The sequence below is a fragment of the Pleuronectes platessa genome, chromosome 7 (assembly GCF_947347685.1).
Source record: "Pleuronectes platessa chromosome 7, fPlePla1.1, whole genome shotgun sequence".
NCBI lineage: Eukaryota > Metazoa > Chordata > Actinopteri > Pleuronectiformes > Pleuronectidae > Pleuronectes > Pleuronectes platessa.
The window spans coordinates 27,001,718-27,026,985 of NC_070632.1; the positions used below are offsets into that span (position 1 = coordinate 27,001,718).

General features: G+C 40.1%; 2 protein-coding genes across 2 annotated transcripts; both read left to right on the top strand.

Moving 5' to 3' along the window:
- The first annotated feature begins 131 nt into the window (after positions 1 to 131).
- smc1b (structural maintenance of chromosomes 1B) lies at positions 132 to 16,045 on the top strand. The gene is made up of 25 exons (XM_053427852.1): positions 132 to 240; positions 625 to 813; positions 1,349 to 1,461; positions 2,576 to 2,779; positions 3,543 to 3,781; positions 3,935 to 4,193; positions 4,620 to 4,760; positions 4,908 to 4,990; positions 5,181 to 5,388; positions 5,585 to 5,770; positions 5,982 to 6,173; positions 6,273 to 6,419; positions 6,643 to 6,780; positions 7,258 to 7,374; positions 7,583 to 7,689; positions 11,334 to 11,475; positions 11,691 to 11,836; positions 12,470 to 12,623; positions 12,760 to 12,858; positions 12,979 to 13,135; positions 13,335 to 13,489; positions 13,843 to 13,994; positions 14,375 to 14,444; positions 15,708 to 15,818; positions 15,902 to 16,045. Exons 1-25 carry the CDS (start codon positions 132 to 134, stop codon positions 16,043 to 16,045), a joined length of 3,762 nt encoding a protein of 1,253 aa, XP_053283827.1.
- A 1,396-nt stretch (positions 16,046 to 17,441) lies between these two features.
- Positions 17,442 to 22,383, top strand: borcs5 (BLOC-1 related complex subunit 5). Its single transcript, XM_053426481.1, has 4 exons — positions 17,442 to 17,950; positions 18,747 to 18,890; positions 20,277 to 20,434; positions 21,204 to 22,383. Exons 1-4 carry the CDS (start codon positions 17,893 to 17,895, stop codon positions 21,435 to 21,437), a joined length of 594 nt encoding a protein of 197 aa, XP_053282456.1. The 5' UTR covers positions 17,442 to 17,892; the 3' UTR covers positions 21,438 to 22,383.
- Positions 22,384 to 25,268: the final 2,885 nt, after the last annotated feature.

Here is a 25,268-nt window from a genome sequence, read left to right on the forward strand (position 1 = left end):
TGAAAAGCTTTTCAAAGAACCCGTCAGTTTCCCGCTTGGTGCTGATGTGCACCTGCGCCCTTCATCCTTTTTCACTTCGTCTCTGATGCAGACGGCAGGGTCTCCATTCAGTTTGCTAAAGAGGTCTTAAAATGGGTTATCTGAAACAAATTGACATTGAAAACTTCAAGTCATGGCGAGGGAAGCAGGTTATTGGCCCGTTTATGCGATTTAATTGTGTAATTGGCACAAATGGTTCTGGTAAGTAACTTCAAACGTCCATTTCTGCTGCTCTTTAGCCAGCTAATGCTAGCCGCTGATGCTAGCAGACGATGCTAGCTGCTAATGCTAGCAGACGATGCCAGCATCGTCATTGGTGTCTTAACTAGCCTAAACTTCTGACGTTTTGTGAAGTTAATTATTTTTAATTCATGCTGCTAGCATCCAGTTATATTTACAGTTAGCGTGTATGTTTAAATATCCTTTATGCTCCAAATGAACAATGTTGTTAATCCAGACTTGGTCTGAATATGTAAAAAGTGCTCAGCATGGTCGTTAACCTGGCAGAAGCAAACTCCTCTGTGTAGAACTTTATCGACTTTTATTATTGAAGCAGGACATATGTAACATGGCAATTCAAACTAGGCAAGTCCAATGTGATGGACGCCCTGAGCTTCGCCATGGGGGAGCGGGCTGCCCTCCTCCGGGTAAAGCACCTTGGAGACCTGGTTCACGGAGCCCACATCGGCCAGCCTGTGTCCAGCACGGCCCGGGTCTCCATCCGGTACCGTGACGACCAGGAGCAGGAGACAGTCTTCCGTCGTAGCATCACCGGTGGGTTCAAATCATTTCACAGCAAATTGCAGTGAAGAGAAGTAAACATGTAAGGCTGTCAAAATTCAGGTCACATTCATTATTACACTATTATTCACACAGTAACATTTGTATGTTGATGGTTGAAGTGGAGTTAATTTGAAATAGTTAAGTTACTTTATAACACAGTATTTAATTTGAGTTAAACAAGCTTTCTATCCTTTGACATAGCACCTTTATATTCTTTAATAAGAAAAACTTTGCTCACATATTTCCTTCTCCTTTGTTCCTCATTAAAAGGGGTTGGTATTGATAATAATAGTGATATCTTTATTCAACACAGTGATAGCTCTTTTCAACAGCCATCACAAAGTGAAATTGGGTAACTTGTATAAGAAATAGTTTAGGATTTAAAATATGCTGATTAATAGTTTCGTCTCAAATTTAGGTAACATTGCTGAGAAATCTAATACTGAAAACTCGCATTATTATCTTCAGAGTGTTTGGGAGTTTTTGATTACAATCAGTCTTCACTGCTTTTCATTGTATTGTTCAGGAAACACCTCTGAGTATCGCATCAACGGCGTTCAAGTTAGTCTCGTCAAATACTTGGAAGAGCTTAAGAAGATTGGCGTTGTGACCAAAGCCCGAAACTGTCTGGTGCTTCAGGTAAACTGCCAAGAGACCGAAATGTGTAACAGTGTTGTTATATTCACTGTAACTTGTATATATGGGTGTTGTTATGAAGTAATATCATGAAATTATATTATTAACAATATCATGTGGAGCATAAGTAAGACCAGCTCTAATACTTATCACTTTAAATCCTCCTATTTAGCTTCTAAAAGCATAATGTAAACATTTAATAAAAAATGTGTATTAATTGATAACTTTCTGTATCAATTCTTTTCCACCTTCTGTATGAGCAGATGATAAAGGAACACACTGACCACAACACTGTTGATGATGATGTCTTAACATTATGATGATATAATTGTTAATAAAAACTGTGTAAAACTTGTTTATACTGCTTACAAATGCTACTAGGGTACTGAAATTCAAGTGTTTATCGTCGGACAATATTTCATGCTGTGGATGCTGGTATAAGTGAATATATAATAAAAAAAACTAACTGTAAGCTGATAAAAAGAGCCTATATTTGCAATGACGTTTTTAAGTCAGTAGGTGGCAGCAATGCAAATAACTTTCCTGGATTGAAAGGAAGGGAAAAGGACTGCATGTTTTAACAAAACCAATGTTATAAGTCACCTGAAAGGTCTGTACCTTACCAACGCGGTACCAACGCAAGTTTTCCTACAGACCTCTGACATAAGTCAAATTAGTTTTGCTCAGGCTCAGTAGCTGGATGAAGACTTTTAACATGAGAAAGGCATCACTGCAAGTACAGGAGTGCGCCGGTTCACATTCAGCGATCAGGTTATATTCAATTAATTTTTTTATTAAAGAATGTCGGATTATTGGTTAAACATTGTCTTCATTGGCCACGAGAAGCAGGTTGTTATCGACATTTGTTGAAAACATCTATTTAGTCAATCCCTAATTATGTCTATTCAGAAAATAATGAAATATGTTATTTTCAGTGTAGAGAAAGAGAAGGAGAAATTTATGAACACGGTTGAAAAGATAACAGAAATATTGCCAAATGAATACATTAAGACATAAAACCTAGGGGGTATTTTAGACACAGGCACAGTTCGTAATGGCTTGTTATACAATAAAAGCCATGCAAAACAAGTCTGTTAATCATGATACTTCTCACCAGGGGGCAGTGGAGTCCATTGCTTTGAAGGACCCGAAGGAGAGGACGAAAATGTTCGAGCTAATCAGTCAGTCGGGAGAGTTTGCTGCAGAGTACGATAAGAAGAAAGCGGCTCTGCTTAAGGCCAGAGAGAATACACAGTTTCAGTTTAACATGAAGAAGTCTGCCACCGTAGAGAGGAAGCAGGTGTCCCAGGAAAAAATTGAGGTAAAAGCATTAGAAGCAAATATAAACATCTTCTGTCAGCATAGGAGAGACATTGATTTTAAATGTGAAAATGATGGATTTTTCCAGATTTAAACTCTGGGTATGTTTGTTTTAGAAAGGAGAACTGTTAAAAACCTCTTGAAAATGCCATAATGCTGCCACTCCCCTCTCCTCCTGACTGTTCTAGCAGCCACCACCTTAGGCAAAAGATTATCAAACTGGAAGGTAGAATATCAATCCTCCATCAAATAACCAATTAGCAGAGCGCTCTGAGACTGCATACCTCCACCAATGCCCTTGCCCTATCTGGCAATGTCAAAGCACTGTTTCCCATTAACTATCTTGACCAAACAAATTAAACACTTCTCACTATAACATTAGAGACCTATAACTCTGTGTTTTGCCCCATTGATGCATTGTATTACCTTCTGCTGTGCTATTTACAGCATTATTTGGCACATGCTTGTTCTTGCGCTAACGCTATCATTCCTTAACGTTTTTACCATCCATGCAGACAGTCAGACCTCATAGTTTTAGCTGCAGTTGTGCGTGTACCCACAAGTGGCATTGAACGTCTTGGACGTCTTACTAGAGAGCATTGAATGCCACTTCTGGGTAGATTTGGACATTTGGACATTTGTACATTTGGACTGTTTAGCACCAACTGAATTTGATGACCTTAGCTTCTCTTGAGCATGGACATCCGACAATTAACCCCCTCCCCACACACACTCACATGCACACACATCTCTCTTTTCTCCAGGCCCAGAAATACCAGTCAATGGTTGACGACCTTCACCAAAACCGCCTGCAGCTAAGCCTGGCTGAGCTCTACTACAATGAGAGGGGTATCAACACTCTCAGTGACATCCAGAAGGAGAAACAGCTGGCTGCAGCTGCAAAGAACAATAAAGTGGTGAGCTCGGAGCACATGGTCAAAACTGACAAGAAGGAACAGGGACGTCTTACTAGAGAGCAGCAGCACACTGAGAAGGAAATTCGGTGAGTTTTTGTGTGAAGGAGAGTTTTGTAAATAGATTAAATGTAAAAAAAAATTAGGGGTCTGTCTTTCTATATCAATATATGGGGGGTCTGTGTCAGAAAATATTCCATTGACTAGAATTAACCAGAGCCTCCTTTTGTGCTGTCACCCAGTGCCCAAGAACATATCCTGTCTCAGGCTCGGTCTCAGTACATCAAAGCCAAGGTTAACACCACCCATCACATGAAAAAGGCCGAGGAGGTCAGTTATGCCCTGAAGAAGGGTCAGAGTGTGCTGGCCATCAAAAAGCAGGACTTGGCAGAGGGTCGACGGGAGATCGCTGAACTGGACAGGACCTGGAAGAACTACGAGGAGCAGGCCCAGCAGCAGGGAGCTTCCCACAGGAGGGACATCGAGCTGGAAGAGGATCAGGTAAGTGTTTGTCAAATAACGCCATTTCCTTTCTCCGCAAAGTAAGTTACAAGATTCAATTTGAGCAACTAGCAGGTTGGAGTCCAAAGCTATGCAACTTATATTTAAACATGGTAAAATCAGGTTTTAGCGGCTTTACATTGACTTCCAGTATATTGTAAAATTGAATTTAAGGTTCTTTTAATTACTTATAGCTCCTCAGTTAATTACATATTTTTATCCCCCACACAACCCTGAGTGCACTTTGAGATCCTCTGGCAGGGGCTTCTTAACTGTTCCAGATTTTCAGCTGAAGACTAAGGGGAACTAGATTTTTCAAATAAGAGCTTAGACCTGCAACCAGATGGAAAATACCAGGAAACAGTAAGCAAAAAGTGACATTGTCAGAGCATCCTTATCATGTTTGTGCATGTATATCTGCTTCAGTTAGAGCGATACAAGGACCTGAAGAAGCTGGCTCAAAAGCAGGCAACTGTCCTCAGCCAGCAGGCAGAGAAACTGCAGTGGGAGGTGAAAGCGGACTGCGAAAAGATGGCCTTTGACCAGTGCAGAAAGAAAGAAGTTGAGGTTGGAGACACATTTCTGCTGACACAACACATCTTTTGAAGTTTGTAAACACGGACTGAACAGCTGCTGAACAAGACATGTATAGCACTGTTTGTCACCATTGAATCTGTGATTAATTGTTATAATACTACAAATCACCTGCTGCAGGTTGGCATCAGGAGCAACCGCACTCAGCTGGAAGATTTGACACGTAGAACAGAGAAGCTGGAGGAGTACACCAGGACCTGCAAGTATGTCATTAGTGTACCTCATCAGCACATGTCTCGCACAATGTCATGTCTTCTAGTAAGACTCTCCCTGGCTGTCAGTGAGACATAACTCCACGGTGATTTATCAGTGAAGAATTAAATACTTTGGTGTAAGGATGTGGAATCTCAAAAGGAAACCAAGCATATGTTATAAAGGCACTGTATGTCCCAGGTCGTCCCTTGAGGAGTATGGTCAGCAAGAGGTGCGTCTTAATGCAGAGCTGCAGCATGGACGCCAGCGCAGCCAGGAGGTGAACCAGGAGATGGGGCAGGTGCTGGAGGAGCTGGGTAATGCCCGTCTGTACACACAGGAAAGCCGGCGCCAGCTGCAGCGCAAAGAGATGCGAGAGAAGCTACGCAGACTTTACCCTGAATCTGTGGTAAGAGACCAATTCATATCACTCAAATCATACTATATGATTCACCCCCAGCAAATTTAGTTTTCAGAGACCTGGGAGTTAATTCTCACAAATAAAGTCTGGTTGTATAATATGGGAGACACGTCCTGTAACTATGAGGCCTATTCTTGTGAACCCAATGCGTCATTCATCTATTCCTTTATTTTCCCTGTCCCAGTATGGTCAGCTGTTGGACTTATGCAGTCCAATCCATAAGAAGTACCAGCTGGCTGTCACCAAGGTGTTTGGCCGTTACATGAATGCTATTGTGGTGACCACGGAGAAAGTGGCGCGTGACTGCATCTCTTTTATTAAGGAGGAGCATTATGAACCTGAAACCTTTCTGCCCATCGACTACTTGGATGTAAGTTGAAACCATTTCCAAAACAAGTCCTAACTATTTAGCGAGTCAGAGACATCAGCTGAATCTGCGAGAGAGAGTGAGTGTGTGTGATCCGCCGTTACTTTTCCCTTAGGTTCTGGGATTATAATTACGCTAAGCAATTTTTTAATATAATCAATCGCTGATAAGAATGAATTTGACCTGGGACTGACGTGATCACCACTGTGTTCAGGTGACTCCTCTGAATGAGAGACTGAGGGAGCTGCCTGGCGCCAAGATGATGGTGGATGTTGTCCAGGTGAACGCTGCTGCAGGTGCCGCCCAGCTGAGAAAAGTAGTGCAGTTTGTCTGTGGCAATACCTTGGTGTGTGAGACGATCAAAGAAGCTCGGAGCATGGCCTTTGACAGACAGGAGCGGAATAAGGTAAGCTTGACTGTCAGTCATGGTTGTTTGAGTCGGGATGTGTCAGGATGGGCATGTTTGCCTTTTCTGGTAGCAGATGCTTTATTCAGTTTTCTTTAGACCGTAGCGCTGGACGGGACACTGTTTGCAAAGTCAGGCGTGATCTCTGGAGGCTCCAGTGATCTGCGGAGCAAAGCTCGCTGCTGGGACGAGAAAGACATGACACATCTGAGGGAACGTAAGGAGCAGCTTACAGCTGAGCTACGCGTGAGTCCAAAAGCTTTGATTAGTTTTGTTTATTTTCTATTCAGCTATACAAACTTTCATCTTTTATTTAAATAACATAAGTTCTATCAACGATACTTTGTACTTTTCGTTGAATTTCCAAATAACACATTATGTAACGTAATGTGCAAGACTGTGTAATTGAGCTAGGACATTTCTTTTGGATGCTAATGAACAGTCCTGCTGTTTTTTTTGTTTATGGCAGACTCTGATGAGGCTGAAGAGAAAGGAGTCAGACCTGAACCAGATCATTGCTCAGGCTCATGGTGCTCAGACCCGCCTCAAATACTCAAAAAATGAGCTGGCAAACCTTCGCAAAATAAATATCCTTCACTGCCAAGCGGTATGATGAAAGTCAAATTTTTACTGTAGATGTCTGTATAAACCAAAGCTCCAGACATATTATATTCAACTTGCATCCACAAAGATATACCATAATAACACTGAAGCAGATCACTCACACATACAACAAACGAAGCTATGACTTCAGTAGCAGCTCACACATTTTTGTAAATATGTCATATGAAGCAGAGGCTTACATCTTCCAGAGTCTCCTAACAACCAAGACCACAGTCGTACAGTGGAACCAATTGAACAGATTGAACTGATTGGCTGTCTCAGCTACCGGTTCAAACGTTGTATGTGTGAGAGAGACAGTCAAGAGGCCGGATGGGGGACATCTCTGACTAGTAGACGATATTTAGAGAGGTTTCGTTTCAGCATAGATTTGAAAATCAGTGCAGCTTTCTAGATCCCAACTCCTGAGCAGTTGCACAGTATCTTCTTTAAGTGTATTTTCCTGTCTACCTGTGGTTTTCAGGAGATTTCTCGTATGGAGAGTGAATTAGCAAACCTGGACTCTCAGATCAAGATGCAGCAGGAAAGTGTGGAGGCAAAGGATGCAACGATGAGAAGGATCAGAGACCAGATCGATCAGGTTCCTTTATTTGCAGAACTTTCAAAACCTGTTGCCTCATGCTGACATGGATTAAAATTGATTTTTCCAACACCACTACTGTCTACATTTCCTATACTACTGTTAAGATGAAAAGAGCTTTAAAAGTTCAATGACATAATTGTTCTCAATAATCCTGATAATTTTATAACACCTCATCAAATTTTAATGAGATGATATTTGTATTCAGATCGAGGACCTGGTGTTTGCTGACTTCTGTGCTGAGATCGGTGTGGACAGCATCCGAGAGTATGAGCAGGAATACCTTAAACAGCAGGAAGAGCTTGACAAGAAAAGGTACGACAACTGCTCACCATTTTTATCTGTGTGACATGTGCTAGATTTAACCAGCCAGGTCTGTGATAAATGATTTATGATAAACATCTCAGTGATAAATATTTAATTTGTGATTTGGAGTCAGGAATTATGCAGGGCTTTAAAGTTTCATAGATGTTTTAAGTGAGCCTTTTAATACAATCACAATATATGACTTTTGTCATTAATCTTGCAGTCTGTCGATAACAATCAAAGCTCTGTTAGAACAAAGGAATGGATTCAGAAAGTGAAACGCTTGAGTGCTTAAACTTTGAAACTGGTTCGGAAGTGTTGGAAATTCGTTTGTGACATCGACAGATAAACATTGTACTTAACTGCAGAATAAACAGAGGAAATTATCTTTCAACAGAGCTCTATTGTTTTATCTCATGAATTTATGTCACAAACAAATGTTTGCAACACTTTCTGTATGCGTTTAAAAATAAAAGCATTTCCATTGACAGAATCTATTCTTTTGTTTTAAAAGTTTTTTTTATTGTGAAATAGTTTCAGGAGCGGAAGATGCAAGGCTTCATACTGTATAGTACTGGTATTTATTTGAGTAAATAGGACTACACTAAATAGTCATATATTTATGGCCATATTCAAGGCAAAACCTATGTAAAAACATTGTTCTACATAAGCTAAATATTGTGCATTGAACAGATGCAATAAATATGAATTGATATTAATGGTAACATTGTGCATTGAATAGATAAAGCTGCATCACTACCTTTCTTTGTGTATATTTGTATTCATACATTCAACCTTTAACAGAAATTGCAAAAATAATAAATATGATACTCCTTAATGGTTTTTTTGGAAGATATCAGGGTGGTAGATCTCAGCTTACGTTTGGAATCAAAAAGGATGGGTGACAACTGTTATACACTGGTATCAGGTGGGTCTACTTCAGAGGTGTAAAGTAACGAATTACATTTACTCACGTTACTGTAATTGAGTATTTTTTTGTGTACTTTGTAATTTTTTGAGTAGTTTTTGAAATGGGTAATTTTACTTTTACTTAAGTAGATTGTGAATGAAGTATTGTACTTCGCTACATTGGAAATTACGTCCGTTACTGAGTCAAAAAATAAAGTTCAAGGCGCAAGGCAACTCTCACTGTAGTGGTAGATGCTGCATAGAGTGGATGACGTTCCCTCAAGTGCACCTTCAACATATGAAAACTGATCGTAAAGTTCACTGTTCGCAATAAATATGCGCAACATGGAGAACACTGCACAGGGAGCCACTGCAGAGCGGCTGCAGAGCCGCGGGTTGCCGACCCCCGGCTACGGAGAAAGAGCGATTTGTTAACTGCTCCGCCGTTAAATAGATGCGGACGTCAAGGCATTAGTTCGGCTATAATATTAGTTCATCCTCGCATTTTCCCCTCCCGGTCGCACGCCCCACCTGTTATGCCTCGATGGGGCGCACCACACAGTTTGAGAATCACTGCGCTACACAGGGCCGGCCCTAGCACATTTTGGGCTCTATGCAAGCTTCACTCTTGGTTGTTGGAAGTAAATAAGTAACTTTTACTTAAAGTTCATTTTATATGAACCACTTTTTACTTTTACTTGAGTGGATTTTTAGATGGGTACTTTTACTTGTACTTAAGTAAAATTTCATCAAAGTAAAGGTACTTTTACTTTCAGTACTTCAGTACTTTTTACACCTCTGGTCTACTTATGACTAGGGTTGCAAAATTCTGGGAATATTCAAAGTTGGAAACTTCCCATGGGAATTAACGGGAATATACTGGAATATACAGGAATATACGGGAATATTCGGGAATATATACAGGAATATACAGGAATAAACTGGAAATTTTGTGGGTAATTTATACTAACTGTATTTACCTTTAATATACAGACATATATATAAACATTTTGTTTTGTCATAGGCTGATTTGAGCCCTGAGGAAACTTTGGGCACTTGACTATATGCTTCTTCATCTTTGTGTCATTCTTAACATAGGTCTTTGCGCAGTATTTGCAAATGTACACAGCCCTTCCTTCTACATTGGCTGGGGTGAAATGTCTCCATACATGAGATAGTGCACGTGGCATTATTCTGTAGAATAAGATGAGAAAAAATCTTGTAAAAAAACACTAAAGCAATGCCAGAGATATAAATAGTTGGCCAAACAATTGGAATCGTCTTTAAGAATATTTTAAAATTGATGGATAAATGAATAGAAATAGGCTAGATCAGACATGGGCAAAGTAAATTAAACTAACAATTTAGTAGCACTTTAATGTCACTTACTTATAGCACTTTGTAGTTTTACTTAATTTTTGAGGAAATTGTACTTTCTTGCTTCTTGTTGTTCTTGGTTTGTACCCTCGGTGTTGAATGCACTTATTGTAAGATGGTTTGGATAAAAGCGTCAGCTAAATTAAATTTGACCGGGAGTGTTGTGTATAGGGCTCGAATGGGCACATAATCTCCCTTCACTTTTTCGCTTTGCCCTGTAAGCCCTTCTGTAAAATGAGCGGATCAAGGAAACGAAAAGTGGACAATGAGTGCCGAGTGTTTAACACGGAATGGACAACAAAATACTTTTCACTGAAGTCCAATCGAAGGCTGTATGCCTGATATGCCGAGAAACTGTCCCAGTTTTCAAGGAGTACTACATCAGCCGTCACTTTGCTGAGAAGCATGCTAACTACGCTAGAAAGCAGTCAACGCAAGAATGGGCGGCTACGGCTCAGAGGTTGGGGTCTAATTTACAGACTCAGCAACATTTGACAAACTGCGATTCAAGAGTCAACTACCAAGGCGGGTTTTGTTAAATTGCCTTGCAAATAAATGCTTTGCTATTTGTTAAAGGCCAAATCATTGCATGTAAGGATTTTTCCATTGCACACTACAGCAGGCCTCAATAGCCCTGCTGTAGTGTGCGGGATGCTGGGAATTATCTGTGCATGTGATGGAAGAATGCACAGTGTAGGTTTGACATTCAATACGCAGCTTGTGCTGCATTCCATTCATCTTAAAATAGAGTTTTGAATGATGTTTTTATTGCTCAGCGCTTAATTTTCCGTATTGTTTTTTTTTTCAAAATTCCCAAAATTCCCGAGCTAAATATTCCCATGGAAAGTTTCTGGAAATTGTCCGCCCCTTTGCAACCCTACTTATTACTCCATCAGTAAGTCAGTCAGATGGTTAGGAAGTTACCGTTGGCCTTCTCTCCATCGAGTCACTAACTTAGCCAGGGTTATAAATAAATCAAGCATAGTGATCCTCGGCTGACTCAAGAGACATCTTCATCAATGCACCTAATGCGTTCTGATGAGTCAGTATTTCGGGACACTCTGACACACATTTAGCTTTTCACAGCGTGAATTGTTTGAAGGAGATGGGATTTGATCATGGAGGATTGTGGTTGTGAACTGTCAAGTGGTGAATGAACTCTAAAACAGGTTCTAATGGAAACTTAATTTGATGATGTTTTTAATGTAATTGTATGTAATCTTCTTATAAATACAGATTTAGTTTTGTACATGTTTTAGTATTGTGTATACTTGTTTTATAAAATTACAGTATTTGCACGGTACGTCTGTAAGACTCCATGTCATTTGCAACATAAACACATTGATGCATCATTCCTCTCCCCTAAGGCTGGAGTTTGAGTCACAGCGTGCTCGTCTGAGTGCTCAGCTGGAGTACGAACAAGACCAACTAAAGCAGCAGATAGAGAAGCTTTGCAAAATGGAGGCAACTATCAACAAGGAGAAGAGGTCAATGGCAGAGCAGAAGAAGGTAATCATCTCAGTGTTGGACTACCTCTTGTTATTTGCCAGAGGGTAAAATACCGCGCACAGTTACAATTTAGTTTCCAATGAGCATGGCCAAAAATAATGGCCCCACTAACTAAAAGTTGAATCAAGAGTTTAGTAGTTTCTTGGACTGGTATTGGACAACTCTGGCTCAGATCAAACTTTTCGGCCATTGCATGTTTCATTGTTTCTCTGCAGGATGAGGAGCAGCTGCTGCTGCTGGTGGAGGAAGCTCAGAACAAACTGCTGGAGGTGAACAACAGGCTGCTGTCTAATAAGAACCAAGTGGCTGCTGCCAAAGCTGAGCTGGACCAGAAAACCCAAAGGCTTCAAGAGATCAAACAGTTAGAATTACACTAATATTACTAGTGCAACTGCCACTGTTTCTATTAGTTCAGCAGCAGATGCTTCTACAGAGGTTTCTCCTCTGGGAGGTAGCTCATATACTTTTTCACGAAATTGTAATGGAATTTATTGAAGGTAGGGACTCTTTAAGTAAAATGTAAAATGTGATGTTAACTTGTGCAAACCATAGAGATCAGTGACTGCCCACTTTCTGTTTATTCTGGTTCTGGATGTAACTTTTCCATTCATTTTCTCCATTGACGTTTCAGAAAATCCTTAATGAGGTTAAAACGTTGAACAATTTCCATTGTGACACTGAGCCCCACCAATCAAGCACATAACTATTACACTTGAGGATTGTGGTTAGTGGAGTATTTCTCCTTGAAATTGTGAATACAACACATATGCAGTAGATATACAGACTTCAGTAGTGGCTTCTACAAGAGCATATAACACAGTTTCAGTCTCAAAAACACAGGCTGGTACATGTAAAAAAAATTATATGAGTGACTCTTATTTTTTAGAGTGCCCTTATCTTCCACTTTTATGATGACGAAAAATAAAATCCAGCTCTGAACAAAACCATAAGAAATAGCCGTGTTTTAAAAAAGGAACGTTTCTCCTTCTGTCAGAGAGTTGGTGAAGCTTCAGCGTGAGGTGATGTCTGCAGAGTCGGCTTTAGAGCAGAAACGCTTGGCCAGACACAACCTACTGCTGGCCTGCAAGATCCAGAGTCTGCCCATCACTCTGCTGTCAGGGAGCCTGGATGAAATCAGTAGGGTGCAGGTAGGACACAGAGAGACACAGGAGAAGTGCAGGTGTCGGTTTTAAAGTCTGCAAAGGGATATGCATGCACATTTACTGTAAAACTTAAGAGTTATTTGAAAACATTTGGTGTGACTGATCTGTGTTTGTTGTGCAGCCGGACACAGAATCAGAAAGCACTTCAGCTACCATGGACATCTACGAGAGAGAGGCACAACTCGTCATCGATTACTCTGATCTGGAGGCTGAGCTCAGGGTGAGACTTGAAACTTCATCATCTCCCTGATTTTATCTGAGTTCTGTTTATTCATGGGACCAGCATGTACCACAATACATTTGTACAGCACATACTTGTATTGAATATATGTTTATACAGAGTCTGCAGGGAGAGAAGGAGGTAGAGGCTTCACTAGAGAAGCTGAAGGAGTCAGTGTCCGCCATAGAGTCAGAACTGCATCGCACCACTGCCCCCAACCTGAAAGCTCTGGAAAAGATGATTGAGGTGAAGGACAAGTGTCAGGGAGTGACCGAAGGTAATTCTTTACTCAGGCATTTCTTTTAAAGTTTGTGTCTGCATAAAAACGTTTGTCATTGAAAACCACTTTTTGAAACATTTAAGTCGTTTTTGATTTCTACCTGTTGCTTAATGTTGTAATCACACTGAGTTGTCATGTGATAACTGAAGTACCTGGACTGGTTATTAAGCCTTGCCCCTCCCCCCCCTTCACTCAGCCTTTGAAGCCAGCACCAAAGTTACCAAAAAGTGCAACCAGGAGTTCGAGCATGTCAAAACCCAGCGCCTCCACCTCTTCAACCAGTGCTTCGAGCATGTGTCTGTCGTAATTGATCAGATCTATAAAAGAATTTGCAGGAACAGCAGTGCTCAGGTGAAGCAACACATGCACATGTTTTCCTCTGTCCTCCCTGTCTGTATTTATCTATATGCCATCCTATACTGATCTACGCCTGGGCCATCCTGGATGTGTGAAAGGCATGTGTGAGACACGGAAGGTCTTGCCTTCATTTTGGCATCCACGTTATCAGGTTAAAGCTTCACTGACTGCAACACACACTGCCTGTGTGCATTGAAATTTGTTAATTTAAATTTTGCATGGTATTAAAATATTAAGTTACCTAGGTAAATTCTGTGAAGAATCCCTTTGTGAGAAACAAGGTCAAGGTGTCTAAAAGAAGAAGTTCCATTAAAAGAAGTTACAATACAGTGCTGTATGTGTTCCAGGCCATTTTGACTCCAGACAATCCAGAGGAACCATACCTTGGCGGCATCAACTACAACTGTGTGGCGCCTGGAAAATCCTTCATGTCCATGGACAATCTGTCTGGTGGAGAAAAGTCTATTGCTGCTCTGGCCCTGGTGTTTGCTATTCACAGGTAATCCTGGAAGTTCAACAAAACTACAAACCAAACTATAAATCACATTTACAATGAAGCAGATTGTTATTCAATTTCAGAAACCATTTAATGGGGAACTTAGCAGCTAAAGACCATGAGTTTTTTAAACTGACGAAGTGAGTAACAAAATATATAAGATGTAATTTGAAGAGCTTTTTGATACTCCTCTTCAGTGTCATCAACTCTATGTAAAGATATCGCAAAGATTTACTTGACATCTCCGCTTAATACATCAATTGGTGCTGCTTCTTTTTCACTTTCTTTTGTACTGAAACTATTGATCTTAGGTTCATTCGACTCATGTCAGTGGTTTGTGTAACTGTGCTTTTTTACACTGGTGCTTGTGTCTTTTCTCTCAGCTTCCGCCCTGCTCCTTTCCTTGTCTTGGATGAAGTGGACGCAGCCTTGGACAACACTAACATCAACAAGGTACTATATTTCCAGTTTCACCCAGAGTTTACCTACTTTCCTGCCCACTCAACACCAAACTTTCACAAAGTTTCTCTTTACTTACTTCCATTTCCATTTTCGTATGTTTTCTATGAAATGCTAATTTTTTTTGTTAACCATAATAGTTTGTACCGTGTATCCGGGGTGGGCAATATGACCCAAAATTGATATCACTGTAGTTCTGCACTTTTATTTGCATTGTCAAGTCAGATCTGTCCATCCTTTACTAGTCTTATGTTATATTGTGTAGCAGCGGTAAAAAATGCCTGAAGTAACACTCCTGTGGTTTTGGGACCTACTCCTCTACCGCAGGTTGGCTGCACACACAGCTTTGCCCGTTTGCAGGTTGCCTCCTCATTTTCACAGACATGATATTTTTTAAGTGTAACATCATGTTGCTGGTGCTCATGACATGGCAAAATAACCTGCATTATAGAGTGTGGATACTGGAGACAGGACTAGATTTGGACAATAATTAATAATAACAATAACCGTTAGTGTCAGGGTAACACAACCTCAGTGCAGCTAATATTGTCGGCATTGGGCCTGAGTAAGGCTCAGAAAACTGAAAACTGAAATCCTACAGTTATGGTTAGGGTTGGTTAGTTTCCTCTCTGGCTTGGATGGGTTCCGACAGAAGAAAGCGACTCGAACCGCCCTCCATTGCATAATACTGCAAATAATAATAATAATCAACATAGCCAGCTGAGGTGCCCCCTTTTCGGAAACAAGAGTGTCCTCTCCTGTTGCTGCCTCTATGTCCCTGTCTTGTTCTAACACTCGACTCATCTCTTTAAACTTAAGTGGCTTCTTTTGACGTGACCTCACCACACTTTTAACTGATCAGTTTGACCGCTCCTTTTGATCACATACTGTACCTTGTAAGGCAACAGCTGATGAAGCAATAATGTTTTATCTTTTAATTTGATTCAAAATATAAGGAAAAATATTCGGAGCACAACTGATTCATTTTTAAGTAATAAAAATTCAGTATTTTTTATAATTAGGCTGTTGATTTACTCCTGTTTTGAAGGCATTGTACAACCCATGTCATAGTGCACTATCACAACAGTGATGACTATGACACTTGTGTACCGTCCACCCCTACTGAGTTATTTGCTTGATTTGAACTACTTAAATTTCAATTAAATTGGGAAACCTGACTGGTAGTGTAATTGTCAGTGTTGTATCGGGTTTTGTGTGCTTACCTGCGCATTATGTTGGTATTTTGTTCACATTCAGTTGACCAGTTTCATCAGAAAGGAGTCCAGAAAGAACATGCAGATCATTGTCATCTCCCTGAAGGAGGAATTCTTCTCCAAGGCAGATGCTCTGCTGGGAGTCTACTCAGATGTAAGAAACATTTCAAACATGTTGGAAGTTTCTTTATTACATGAAAATGCATTCACTACATTGTTTGTCCCTTATTGTCACAGTTTGCTGAGTGCATGTTCAGCCGCATGCTGACCCTGAACCTGCAGCAGTACCCTCTGGTTGAAGAAAACAATGGAAAACTTACCGACAAGGAGGAAAGAGTGGACCAAACACAGGATTCCAGAGGCCTGGAGTCCTCCGCCTGAGGCCTTCATTTGTGTTTCTGCTGTTATGTTAATGACAAGATCAGCTTTCACTGGTTTCAAATTTTGACTTAATGTAAAGGCAAAGTAGTTCTTTTATAACTAATATTAAGACTTGTTTTTCCACATTTTAGACTGTTTCCTACACTACAGTAAACCGTTCTTGGTAATTCTTTGAATAGGATTTCTTCCTTCTTGGGTAAAAGTTTAAACCTTAAGGCCTTTAGTGTTTTTGTTTGATTCAAGAGCCTCTTATTTAGCAGATTGTTTAACAAGACTGAAACTTAGCAGGGAGAATAAACCCACCAAGATTGTCTTGAATAAAGAGGTGTTACTCTTACAAATTACAGTAGTCAAATGTTTATGTATCAAATGCATCAGCTTTACATGAGAACTTTAATGTTAATGGCTGTTCTTTATCCTACAGGATGTTCCACGTCATTTAAAGTTGACATAAAACCTATAAGTTAATACATGTTTGTATGTTTGTTCTCGTTTAAATCTTTATGACTTGAATTGTTTTGTATTGAAAGTGATGTTTTTCAGTTTGACTTGTGTCTTGTTTATTAAATCTACACAGCTTATGAGGCTTTTTGTACTTTTTCAATATTTGGTATATTTTCTGGAGGTCTTATATGACAACAAAAGAAAAAACTAATTCTCTAAGACGATATAGTCATTATTTTCCCTTGGAAAGGCCTTGAATATTATTTATTGGCTGCCAAAGATGGTAATGCTAGCTGGTGGCTTCCGGCTGATGGGGATTATGAGGCTCACTGACGTGTTATGGGGTCCATTTTGAAAGATATTTCTGTTTTTTAAATATTGGTTAATTAATCTATCCAACAGTTTCTTACCTTTTATTTTGGGTTAGGGTTAAGGGTTTTGGGTGGGTGGATGGATTATGAGATGATGGGCCTCTGGGTTTAGATTTGGTAAAAGCCCTGCCCACCCCTCCAATGTTGGTCCCTAGAATGAAAGAGACACTGCAGTGTATGTGTCGTTTTGTGTCCGTTTGTGGTCTGCAAGCATCCAAATATGGTAAGTCAGTGTCTATGGTCATTTTATGTCTCAGTGGATGTTATCTCTGCCAAAGAGGTTTTTCACCAGTGGACTTTGAATTGTCTGTAAGCAAGATTACACAAAAACTACTGGACAGATGGGATGAAAGGAAGGAAATATGAACACTCCGTACAGAGGCTCTGGACCAGGGTCACATTTATTAATTATGGAAGACCTGGAATTATTGTGATATAGTTTTGGTAAACACTGACAAAATGTAATCTGAATTTTAATAAGTTCATGTACAGAAAAGAGTAATGAAAACCCTGAAGTGTGATTGGTGAGCTGTGTTTACGTCAGCCCTCAGGAGCAGAAGGCGGCGGTGATGTTTTGCTATGGAAACAAGCACAGGGCAGTCCACGTGATCAATGTTTACGGAAGTAAGCTGCTCTGTCAGCTGCCTCAGAATCGTGAACAGAAAGTCAGTCATGTTGGGTGTGTCATGTGATGTTAATGTTAAGATTGTTTAATGTCTTCAACTACATGTCTCTCACTCATCGCCGGGTTTACAGCTCGTGTAGCTTCCTCTATTAGCATGCCAGCTAGTAAACTGTAGCATGAACGTTTGAGACTTAGGCTAACCGTTAGCTGACATAGCTAACACTGCTGTCGCAGCACTGCCAACAACACCCCTGGCTCCTAGCTCCTCTCATACGGTCAGGGTGACCTCACTACCAGCCCTGGTGTATGTGGACCCTCCAGCATCAATTGTATTCGTGGGTAATTCGCCGCAGTTTGTGGACACTAACGAAAGCTAACTGCTAGCGCGTTAGCCAGACGTTAGCATCATGGGAGCCGAGCAGAGCGGAGAAGCGGAGCACAAACACTCAGACTACAGCGCGTCAGGTGAATCTGTGCTCTGGTACACCACACCTTGTATTATGTCCACTTGTATCCGTCTCCAGGTTAACCAACATTAGATTGACTAACTAAAGTGACTGCACCTTTGCATTGTCACTGGCATTGATGGAGAGTAAAGTTACTGCAGTACTTCCTCCCCCTCAAATTTAATGATTACATGTTTTACTCCATTACATTTACTTTGTAGTTACTTTGGAGTTTCCAGCTACTTCTTCAGAATACAATTATACTCATCTTACTACCTGTTCATTCTTCAGTAAAAAATCAATGCTAAATCTAATATGGAAATGAAAGCAAATGCTAACATTTAGTCAGAAATGATTTGTTCTGCATGAATAATACTTGTTAACATTTGTATATATTTCTGATAATATTCTTATACGGCTGGGCAATATGGCAAACATCATATCAAGATAAAAACTTTCATATCAGTCGATATCGATGAATGTCATGATCAATGTCACATTATTATTTCTAAGTTTAAAGATAAATTTTTACTTTCAGATAAATCAAATCTTGGATCCAGCATTTTTTACCTTTGCTACATAACTTGTCTCTTTAAATAAAGGATGCAAGTTTGTCTTTCACCATTCCATTAAGTTTCAAATGGATCAGAGTATTCCAAAGTAATCTTACATCTACCTCTACACTGTCGTACATCTCAAAAACATTTAACACATTTTTCTCAGATTAGTGTTGACAGTTAGCAGCAAGTGATTTGATTGTGACATAGTAAAGGGTTTTGTGCCTGTTAATATTAAGAGTATGTTTGTTGTTGCAGTGGTGCCGTCTCCAGCAAAGCAGAAGGCGAAGATGGATGATATCGTGGTTGTGACCCAGGGGACCCAGTCATTGCGGAATATCCACAATGACCCAGACGTCATCAAGCTTCAAGAAATACCCACATTTCAGCCACTTTTGAAAGGTACCGTTCAAGTTCCCTAGCTGCTGACATTGATTTTCATCGTTAAGACAATTTGGTTCAGCAAGTCAAAAATAACCCAATGTAATCAAATTTACAATACAATCATTATGCTTTGTTTTTTATGAACCTATTTTGAGTAGTCTCTGCTTGCTTGTCATTTTGTAGACTGTGGCTTGCTGTTTCAGTGGAAACTCCACATATTAACCAGCACGAAAGAAGGCTATACTGTATTAATTTAAACTTTATTAGTTAAAGCTACATATAACTAATAAACACATTAATAAGCATACAGTCTCCAAGAGTTCAATCACAACAGAAATCCCAATAAAGTACACCGTATCTGGCAGATAATGTTTATAAGATATATGTTAAAGGTAGGGTTGCAATGTTGTTACTGAAACACTTTTTATGGCAACATAAACACAACCAATCATTTTATTGGGACCAGATGAACCGACTGAGCTGTTGGCACACCGGTCTCTCTGTTCGAACCCTGCCTGTGCTCTCATTGTGCATGACTGGAGTCTTATAAGGCGCAGAGATAAACAAGTCGTCTTCTAGCAGTTATCAGTCAGTACACATTCATTTGTTTTGGTGGTGTAGCTTTGGACAAAACAAAACAGCAAAACAACTGCCATTGGTAAGCAGTCAGATGTATCCCTGGAATTTTTTCAAAGTGTAGCCTGATTTGCTAGTATTTCTAGGATTAAAAACCCTATCTTTAAGTGTTAAATTATCATCACTGATTTGGATCAGATCTCCATTACTTGGTAGGTATAGAGGGCACACGCCTAGAAGAAACTTTTACACGTGCTAGATTAAACAACACCGTCAGACAAAAATAGTACAGCCCACACCCTGTCTCTCACCTTCTGTCAGATAGAATTGGCTCCAGTTCCCCAGCGACTGTTAGGATAAGCAGTTTGGATCATGGGTGGCTGGATGGATGGATGATATGTATAGCAATGTTTTGGTCTATCTGGTAAATCTTGATAATGTCTGGCAAAGATTTGTTTGTCGGATTTAAAATGTTGCTCTTATAAATGAGGGTCTTTGGATACATTGTTCAGATCTTTTGTCGGGTTTTTACATTTTCAGTTTTCACATGAAGATGGTGACGGTCTCATCACATCTTTCAAGTTCCCAATGGTCTATTTTAACATTCTTTGCAGCAAAGCTAATTGTCACTGCAACTCATTAGCACTCTATTAGAATGTGGAAAATGAGCCATGTTTCCTGTGTAGGCACACTCCTGAAATAGCAGGAAGGGTAGGTCCGTCAGATCCAGTGCATAGTTAATTAAAATAATTACCAAAAGCTAGGTTTTGTCGAGCTTACCCTGTTCTAACATGTTTATGTGGGTCCTTGGCTCGTTTTTCTCCACAGGAGTTCTGAGCGGCCAGACGTCACCCAGCACTGTGAGTCTAGAAAGGCTGGATAATGCTCAGGTTCTGCAGCTCTGCATCCGTTACCAGGACCATCTACACCAGTGTGCAGAGGCTGTGGCCTTCGACCAGAATGCCTTGGTCAAGAGGATAAAAGAGGTAAAATTGCATGGAACCGAATGTTATTTCACCCCTAAGTTTAGATTTTGCTCCCTGGTAATTAAAAAAGCTGACCAATTAGCCAGTTGAGGGATTCTTGCCGAGGGAATTTCCTGATGGCTAAGACTCAAGTTGTCCTGAACCGGCAACGATGAACAGTGCTGAGAAAGTCGTGACTAAACTGTCTGAGAACAAAAAAAAAATGTCCACAGCTACCCACAGTTTACAGGAAAGGGCAGTTCAGATAATTAATTAACTGTTCAATTCTTATAAATACTAATTCATTCCAGAGTTTCAGATCTGAGAATTTGCTGCTTTTCTTTTTCCGTCTTTCTATTAAAGGTTTTGAGTTTTTTAAGTCAGAGGAAAATTTAACATTTTAAATACTCAATAATTGAAAAGTTACAAAATTATTGAAACAGAGATAGGCAATACACATATTAATAAAGTGCAGTCATATTATAAAGACAAAAAATCTGACAAAAAATTTGTTTGTTATAATTTCATTAGAAAAAGCTTTTTTCGGAAAGGCTATGCTAAAACTTCATATTTATTAGACATTTGGTATTAAGTTTATTTTAAATTTATTTAACCAGAAAAGTTTTCATTAAGAACATGAGTAGTTGTAAACCAGAATTTTTATAAATCATCTCAGATATTTAATCTTTTCCCTGCTTTGCCTTGAGATGATTCAAAGTGTCATCAAAAGTCACAGACTAGCTCTCTATCTAATTATTGCTCTCTCTCTCCCTCGTCTGTTTTCTTCCAGATGGACTTGTCCGTAGAAACCTTGTTCACCATAATGCAGGAGCGCCAGAAACGCTACGCCAAGTACGCTGAGCAGATCCAGAAGGTCAACGAGATGTCCATGATCCTGAGACGCATCCAGATGGGAATCGACCAGACGGTGCCTCTGATGGAGCGCTTGAACAACATGCTGCCTGAGAGCGAGCGCCTGGAGCCCTTCAGCATGAGACCCGATGGGGAAGCTGCCACAAAGTAGTGGAAGTGCGGGTCTGTCCAGCTGTAGGGAGATTAACTCTTTACACGATTAGTAGTCTTGATTCATTCAAGTTATTTTTTGTTTGTTTTCATAGTAGATGAGGAGTTCAGGTGTAAATGTGGGAGTTTAGTCAGATGTGTCATCATATTTTGAAAACGCAGAATCCAACTTCCTCAACACATATTCACACCTGAATCTCACCACATCATTCTGCCACTGAAGCTGCTCTGTTCCTGTGCCCGGACTATACAAGAAGATGCTCTGGATGATTGTTATTTATCCCTTCACTGCAAATTTCTTGTCCAAGGGTTTTATTTGCTAATTTAAAGGCAAAGGAGAAACAAACACATGAAAGAGACCGAAATCACTCCTCCATACGTGTAGCAGGTTTTAAAGACTCCAATGTGGATGTGAGCCACTAATAAACATCTCAAAATATTTCGAGCAGCTTTCAAAATGTACATGTGAACTTGCAGTGGTTGGCGATTTTGATTTTCATATCATTTCCACTCCCAGTCACCGTTTGAATACCGCTTCCAAGCACTGCATGTATGCAGACAGACTGCATTAGATTCTCTGATCTGTATTGGTGTATCATGTTGGGTCGTTAAGAGGAAGAGACTCACGGAGAGTACGCATGAAGAAGGATTACCGCCTTTAGATTGCACATGGATGTGCTGTACATTGGAAGGAAAGTGAAGAAGCCCCTTCGGTGACAGTTTTCTCAATGTGACGTCTTGAAGTTCTGTTTTGTCTTTGGTGAATTTATTTGGACTCCTTTGCTCGAGCAATTGTCTCAAGACTTGAATTTAACCCAAAAAGTTGAAAAAAACCTCTATGTTGTGCTTGGGACACTCAACATAGCCATTCTTCGTGCTTACATGTCATGCTAGCTGTTGATGCTAAGCTAAAGAGAAGTACACAGGAAATAAAATCCATAACCAGATGAACATAAAGCAGGTTCACTTGCTGCCTCTGTCTCCTCTTTCACATTGTGTTTTTGTGTTTGTCCAAACATGATAAGATTGGCTGGTACCTTCCGGGCCAGCATGGTAAATTGTGCTCAACTTCTTCCAAACACAGTGCAAGCAATGCGACACAGCGGAACAGCAATGTAGTTCTTCAACGTATGACGTCAGCCCATTTAAAGTGAATGAGCAGTTACGGTGCAGACTTGTACCTTGCACTGGTGTATTGCTATTATAATGGTGGTTGTGCCGATTCTCTACAGAGGGAACATGTTCTTGTGTGTAAAGGGAAAACACATGAGCAGACCATCTGTGGGTCTAGCAAACAGTGTTTGCACGTGTACCATGTTACCCTCTTGATAATACGTTCCATAATAACAGTGAAATACTCCAACACTGACTTCAGAGCAGATTCTAGTTAGTCAATTGACCACACTTCATTTTAAGATCAAAACACTTAAGTGCTCATGCTATGTCGTCACCAGATTGGACAATGCATCACTTGCCCATGCTTTCCACCAGGTGAAAGTGAGGGCCTCATGGCTTCTTTACTCATATTTAAGAACCAGAGAACCAGCTGAGCTAGGGAATTTGGCCATTAAAGGGATAGTTCGCAGAAAAATTTAAATCACTTATTATCTACTCACCACTACGTCGATGGCGGAGTGGGTGAAGTGTATAAGTCCACATTTACACCATGTTTTCAGCCTAAAAGTCAACTGTTTTCCTCCTTTGATCCTCATGGGTTTACCTTCGCACATGCACCCACACTGCACACAAGCTCTCGCCCAAGGGCACACATGGGCTACTGGTTAGCATCGCTGCATCTGCTAGCATTACCACTACCAGTTATAGACCTTTGTGCAAAAAAATCGGTTTCAATGATGCTGTTTCAAGTCGAATATGAATGTTGGGACTTACGGACACTTGGATGACACCACAGGAGCAGTATGGAGGCATGTTGTGTTTCTTTCTCTTGTTTAATCACGTTTGAAAAAAATGATCACCAGTTACTCCAATTGTATTAGATTCGGCTGAAACTCCAAACACTTCACCCAGAGTGGATGACCCACCCCTCCATCAGGAAAGTGGTGGGGAGATAACGAGTGAATTGAAATTTGTCTGTGTACTATCCCTTTAAAATCTGTTTTTTCTACCTGACCACTGACTGTCGGAGGAATCAAACCTACATTGTCAGCTAATTATTAGCTAAATCAGCATTTCTTTGAGTTCTGTTTACAGTGACACATCTTTGCTTGAGAGGTGCAACCATTAGTCCATTCATTGTTTAGTCTCTTGAATATATCTTATGTAATAATTTTTTTATACAAAAATATTCAAACCAGCAACCATGAGATATGACACGTTTTGTTTTATAATATGGTTATTTCAACATTTATCACTTATGTCTGATTATTGTGTTTTTAATTTGGGCAAATTAAAAACACAATAATTTGCCTAAAATTCCAGAACAAAAATTGTTTTTTTTGTTCTGGAATACCGAAATTAACTCGGTAATTGTTGAATTCTGCACTGCTGTATAAACACCTTCTGGTTGGTTTGCTTTGAGGCACAGAATTAGCCCGGTTCATGACATGAGGGATGTAGGGCAGAGACAGATATTTTTTTTTAGTTTAAAGAAAAGCTCCTTTGATATGTTATCGCGTTTCATGTGTAAATTAAAATGGCTGAGAAACGTCTTAAACAGCCTTTGGGGTGTTGTTTGAACGTTGGAGCAGAAATGGAAATTGTCATTGCATTCTCAGCAACGAGGTGTAAAAGTTCCTTGCCGTCTTTGTAATGAAGAAAAGCTCTCGACGCTCAGAGCTGGATATTAACGCTACAAGATGATACAATACGATCTGCCACCAGGAAATTCGTTCTCTGAAATGAAAGAGGAAATCTAATTTCCCCTGTATACTTCTCATTTGAATATAAATCAAAGGCTGGGTTCCTTCCTGTTTTTCGCCAACACAAAATTTGAAACATGAAAATAAGTACAGATATCTTATCACCTTCATCTTTCAGGGTGAAACGGAAACCAACACCAGTTGATTTCCAGCAGTTAATAAAGATGTTACTGTCTGAAGTTCCGTGACAGTGAGAAACTGGTGCTCTTCTTTAACCAGATATCTTTAGATTGGTTTGCAAATGTTGGTTGGAAAAAACATTAAAATATTAAGGGCTGCAGGAATATGGCATATTTAATGTTCCACTCTCAGCTCTGCAAACTCAATTTATAGTGACGGGGAGAAGCCAGTGAGCTTATCTTAGCATAAAGAATGTAAGCAGTAGGACACAGTTGGCCTGGCTCTGTGCAGAAATAACTAAATCTACCTACCTGCATTATTAAACCCACTTATATACCTCTGTCACAGAGGTTATGCTGTCTTGCCATTTTGTTGTTGTTGTTCTTCTGTCTCACTGCAGGTTTACTCAAAAACTACATAGGTGATTTCAATAAAATGTTGATGGGTTGGGCCCGACCCAAAGAAGAACCAATGACATTTTAGAGCAGGTAAAGGGGCGGATACAGATCCAATGTCAGAAAGAGAGAGAGGGAGTGACTCATGCATCACACACTATATCCAACTGAGGTCTGAGGGATTGGATCTAAAATCCGGCCTCAATTTGTCTCCGTTGTCACCTCAACCTAGAGCTGTCCATATGTGATCAAAATGTGTGAGGAAGAACGTTGATACCAGATCAAGGTCTTTGCCAACTTAACGTTACAGCTCCTGGACAAGAAGTAGTTTCAAAAGATGTACGCTGTTTCAGACGAGGTTAGGTCAGCGATCGATAAAGCATTTACAATCTGTAATTCCTGTAAAATAGTGGTCTGCCTCATGGAAAATTGGTGTTC

What these genes read in the sequence shown, in the direction of transcription:
- smc1b (XM_053427852.1), top strand. Translation starts at nt 132, where the DNA reads ATGGGTTATCTGAAACAAATTGACATTGAAAACTTCAAGTCATGGCGA. An exon ending in CTTCCGTCGTAGCATCACCG is followed by an intron (nt 814 to 1,348) that starts GTGGGTTCAAAT and finishes TGTATTGTTCAG; the next exon opens with GAAACACCTCTGAGTATCGC. An exon ending in CAATGGCAGAGCAGAAGAAG is followed by an intron (nt 11,476 to 11,690) that starts GTAATCATCTCA and finishes GTTTCTCTGCAG; the next exon opens with GATGAGGAGCAGCTGCTGCT.
- borcs5 (XM_053426481.1), top strand. Translation starts at nt 17,893, where the DNA reads ATGGGAGCCGAGCAGAGCGGAGAAGCGGAGCACAAACACTCAGACTAC. An exon ending in ATTTCAGCCACTTTTGAAAG is followed by an intron (nt 18,891 to 20,276) that starts GTACCGTTCAAG and finishes TTTTCTCCACAG; the next exon opens with GAGTTCTGAGCGGCCAGACG. An exon ending in TGGTCAAGAGGATAAAAGAG is followed by an intron (nt 20,435 to 21,203) that starts GTAAAATTGCAT and finishes GTTTTCTTCCAG; the next exon opens with ATGGACTTGTCCGTAGAAAC.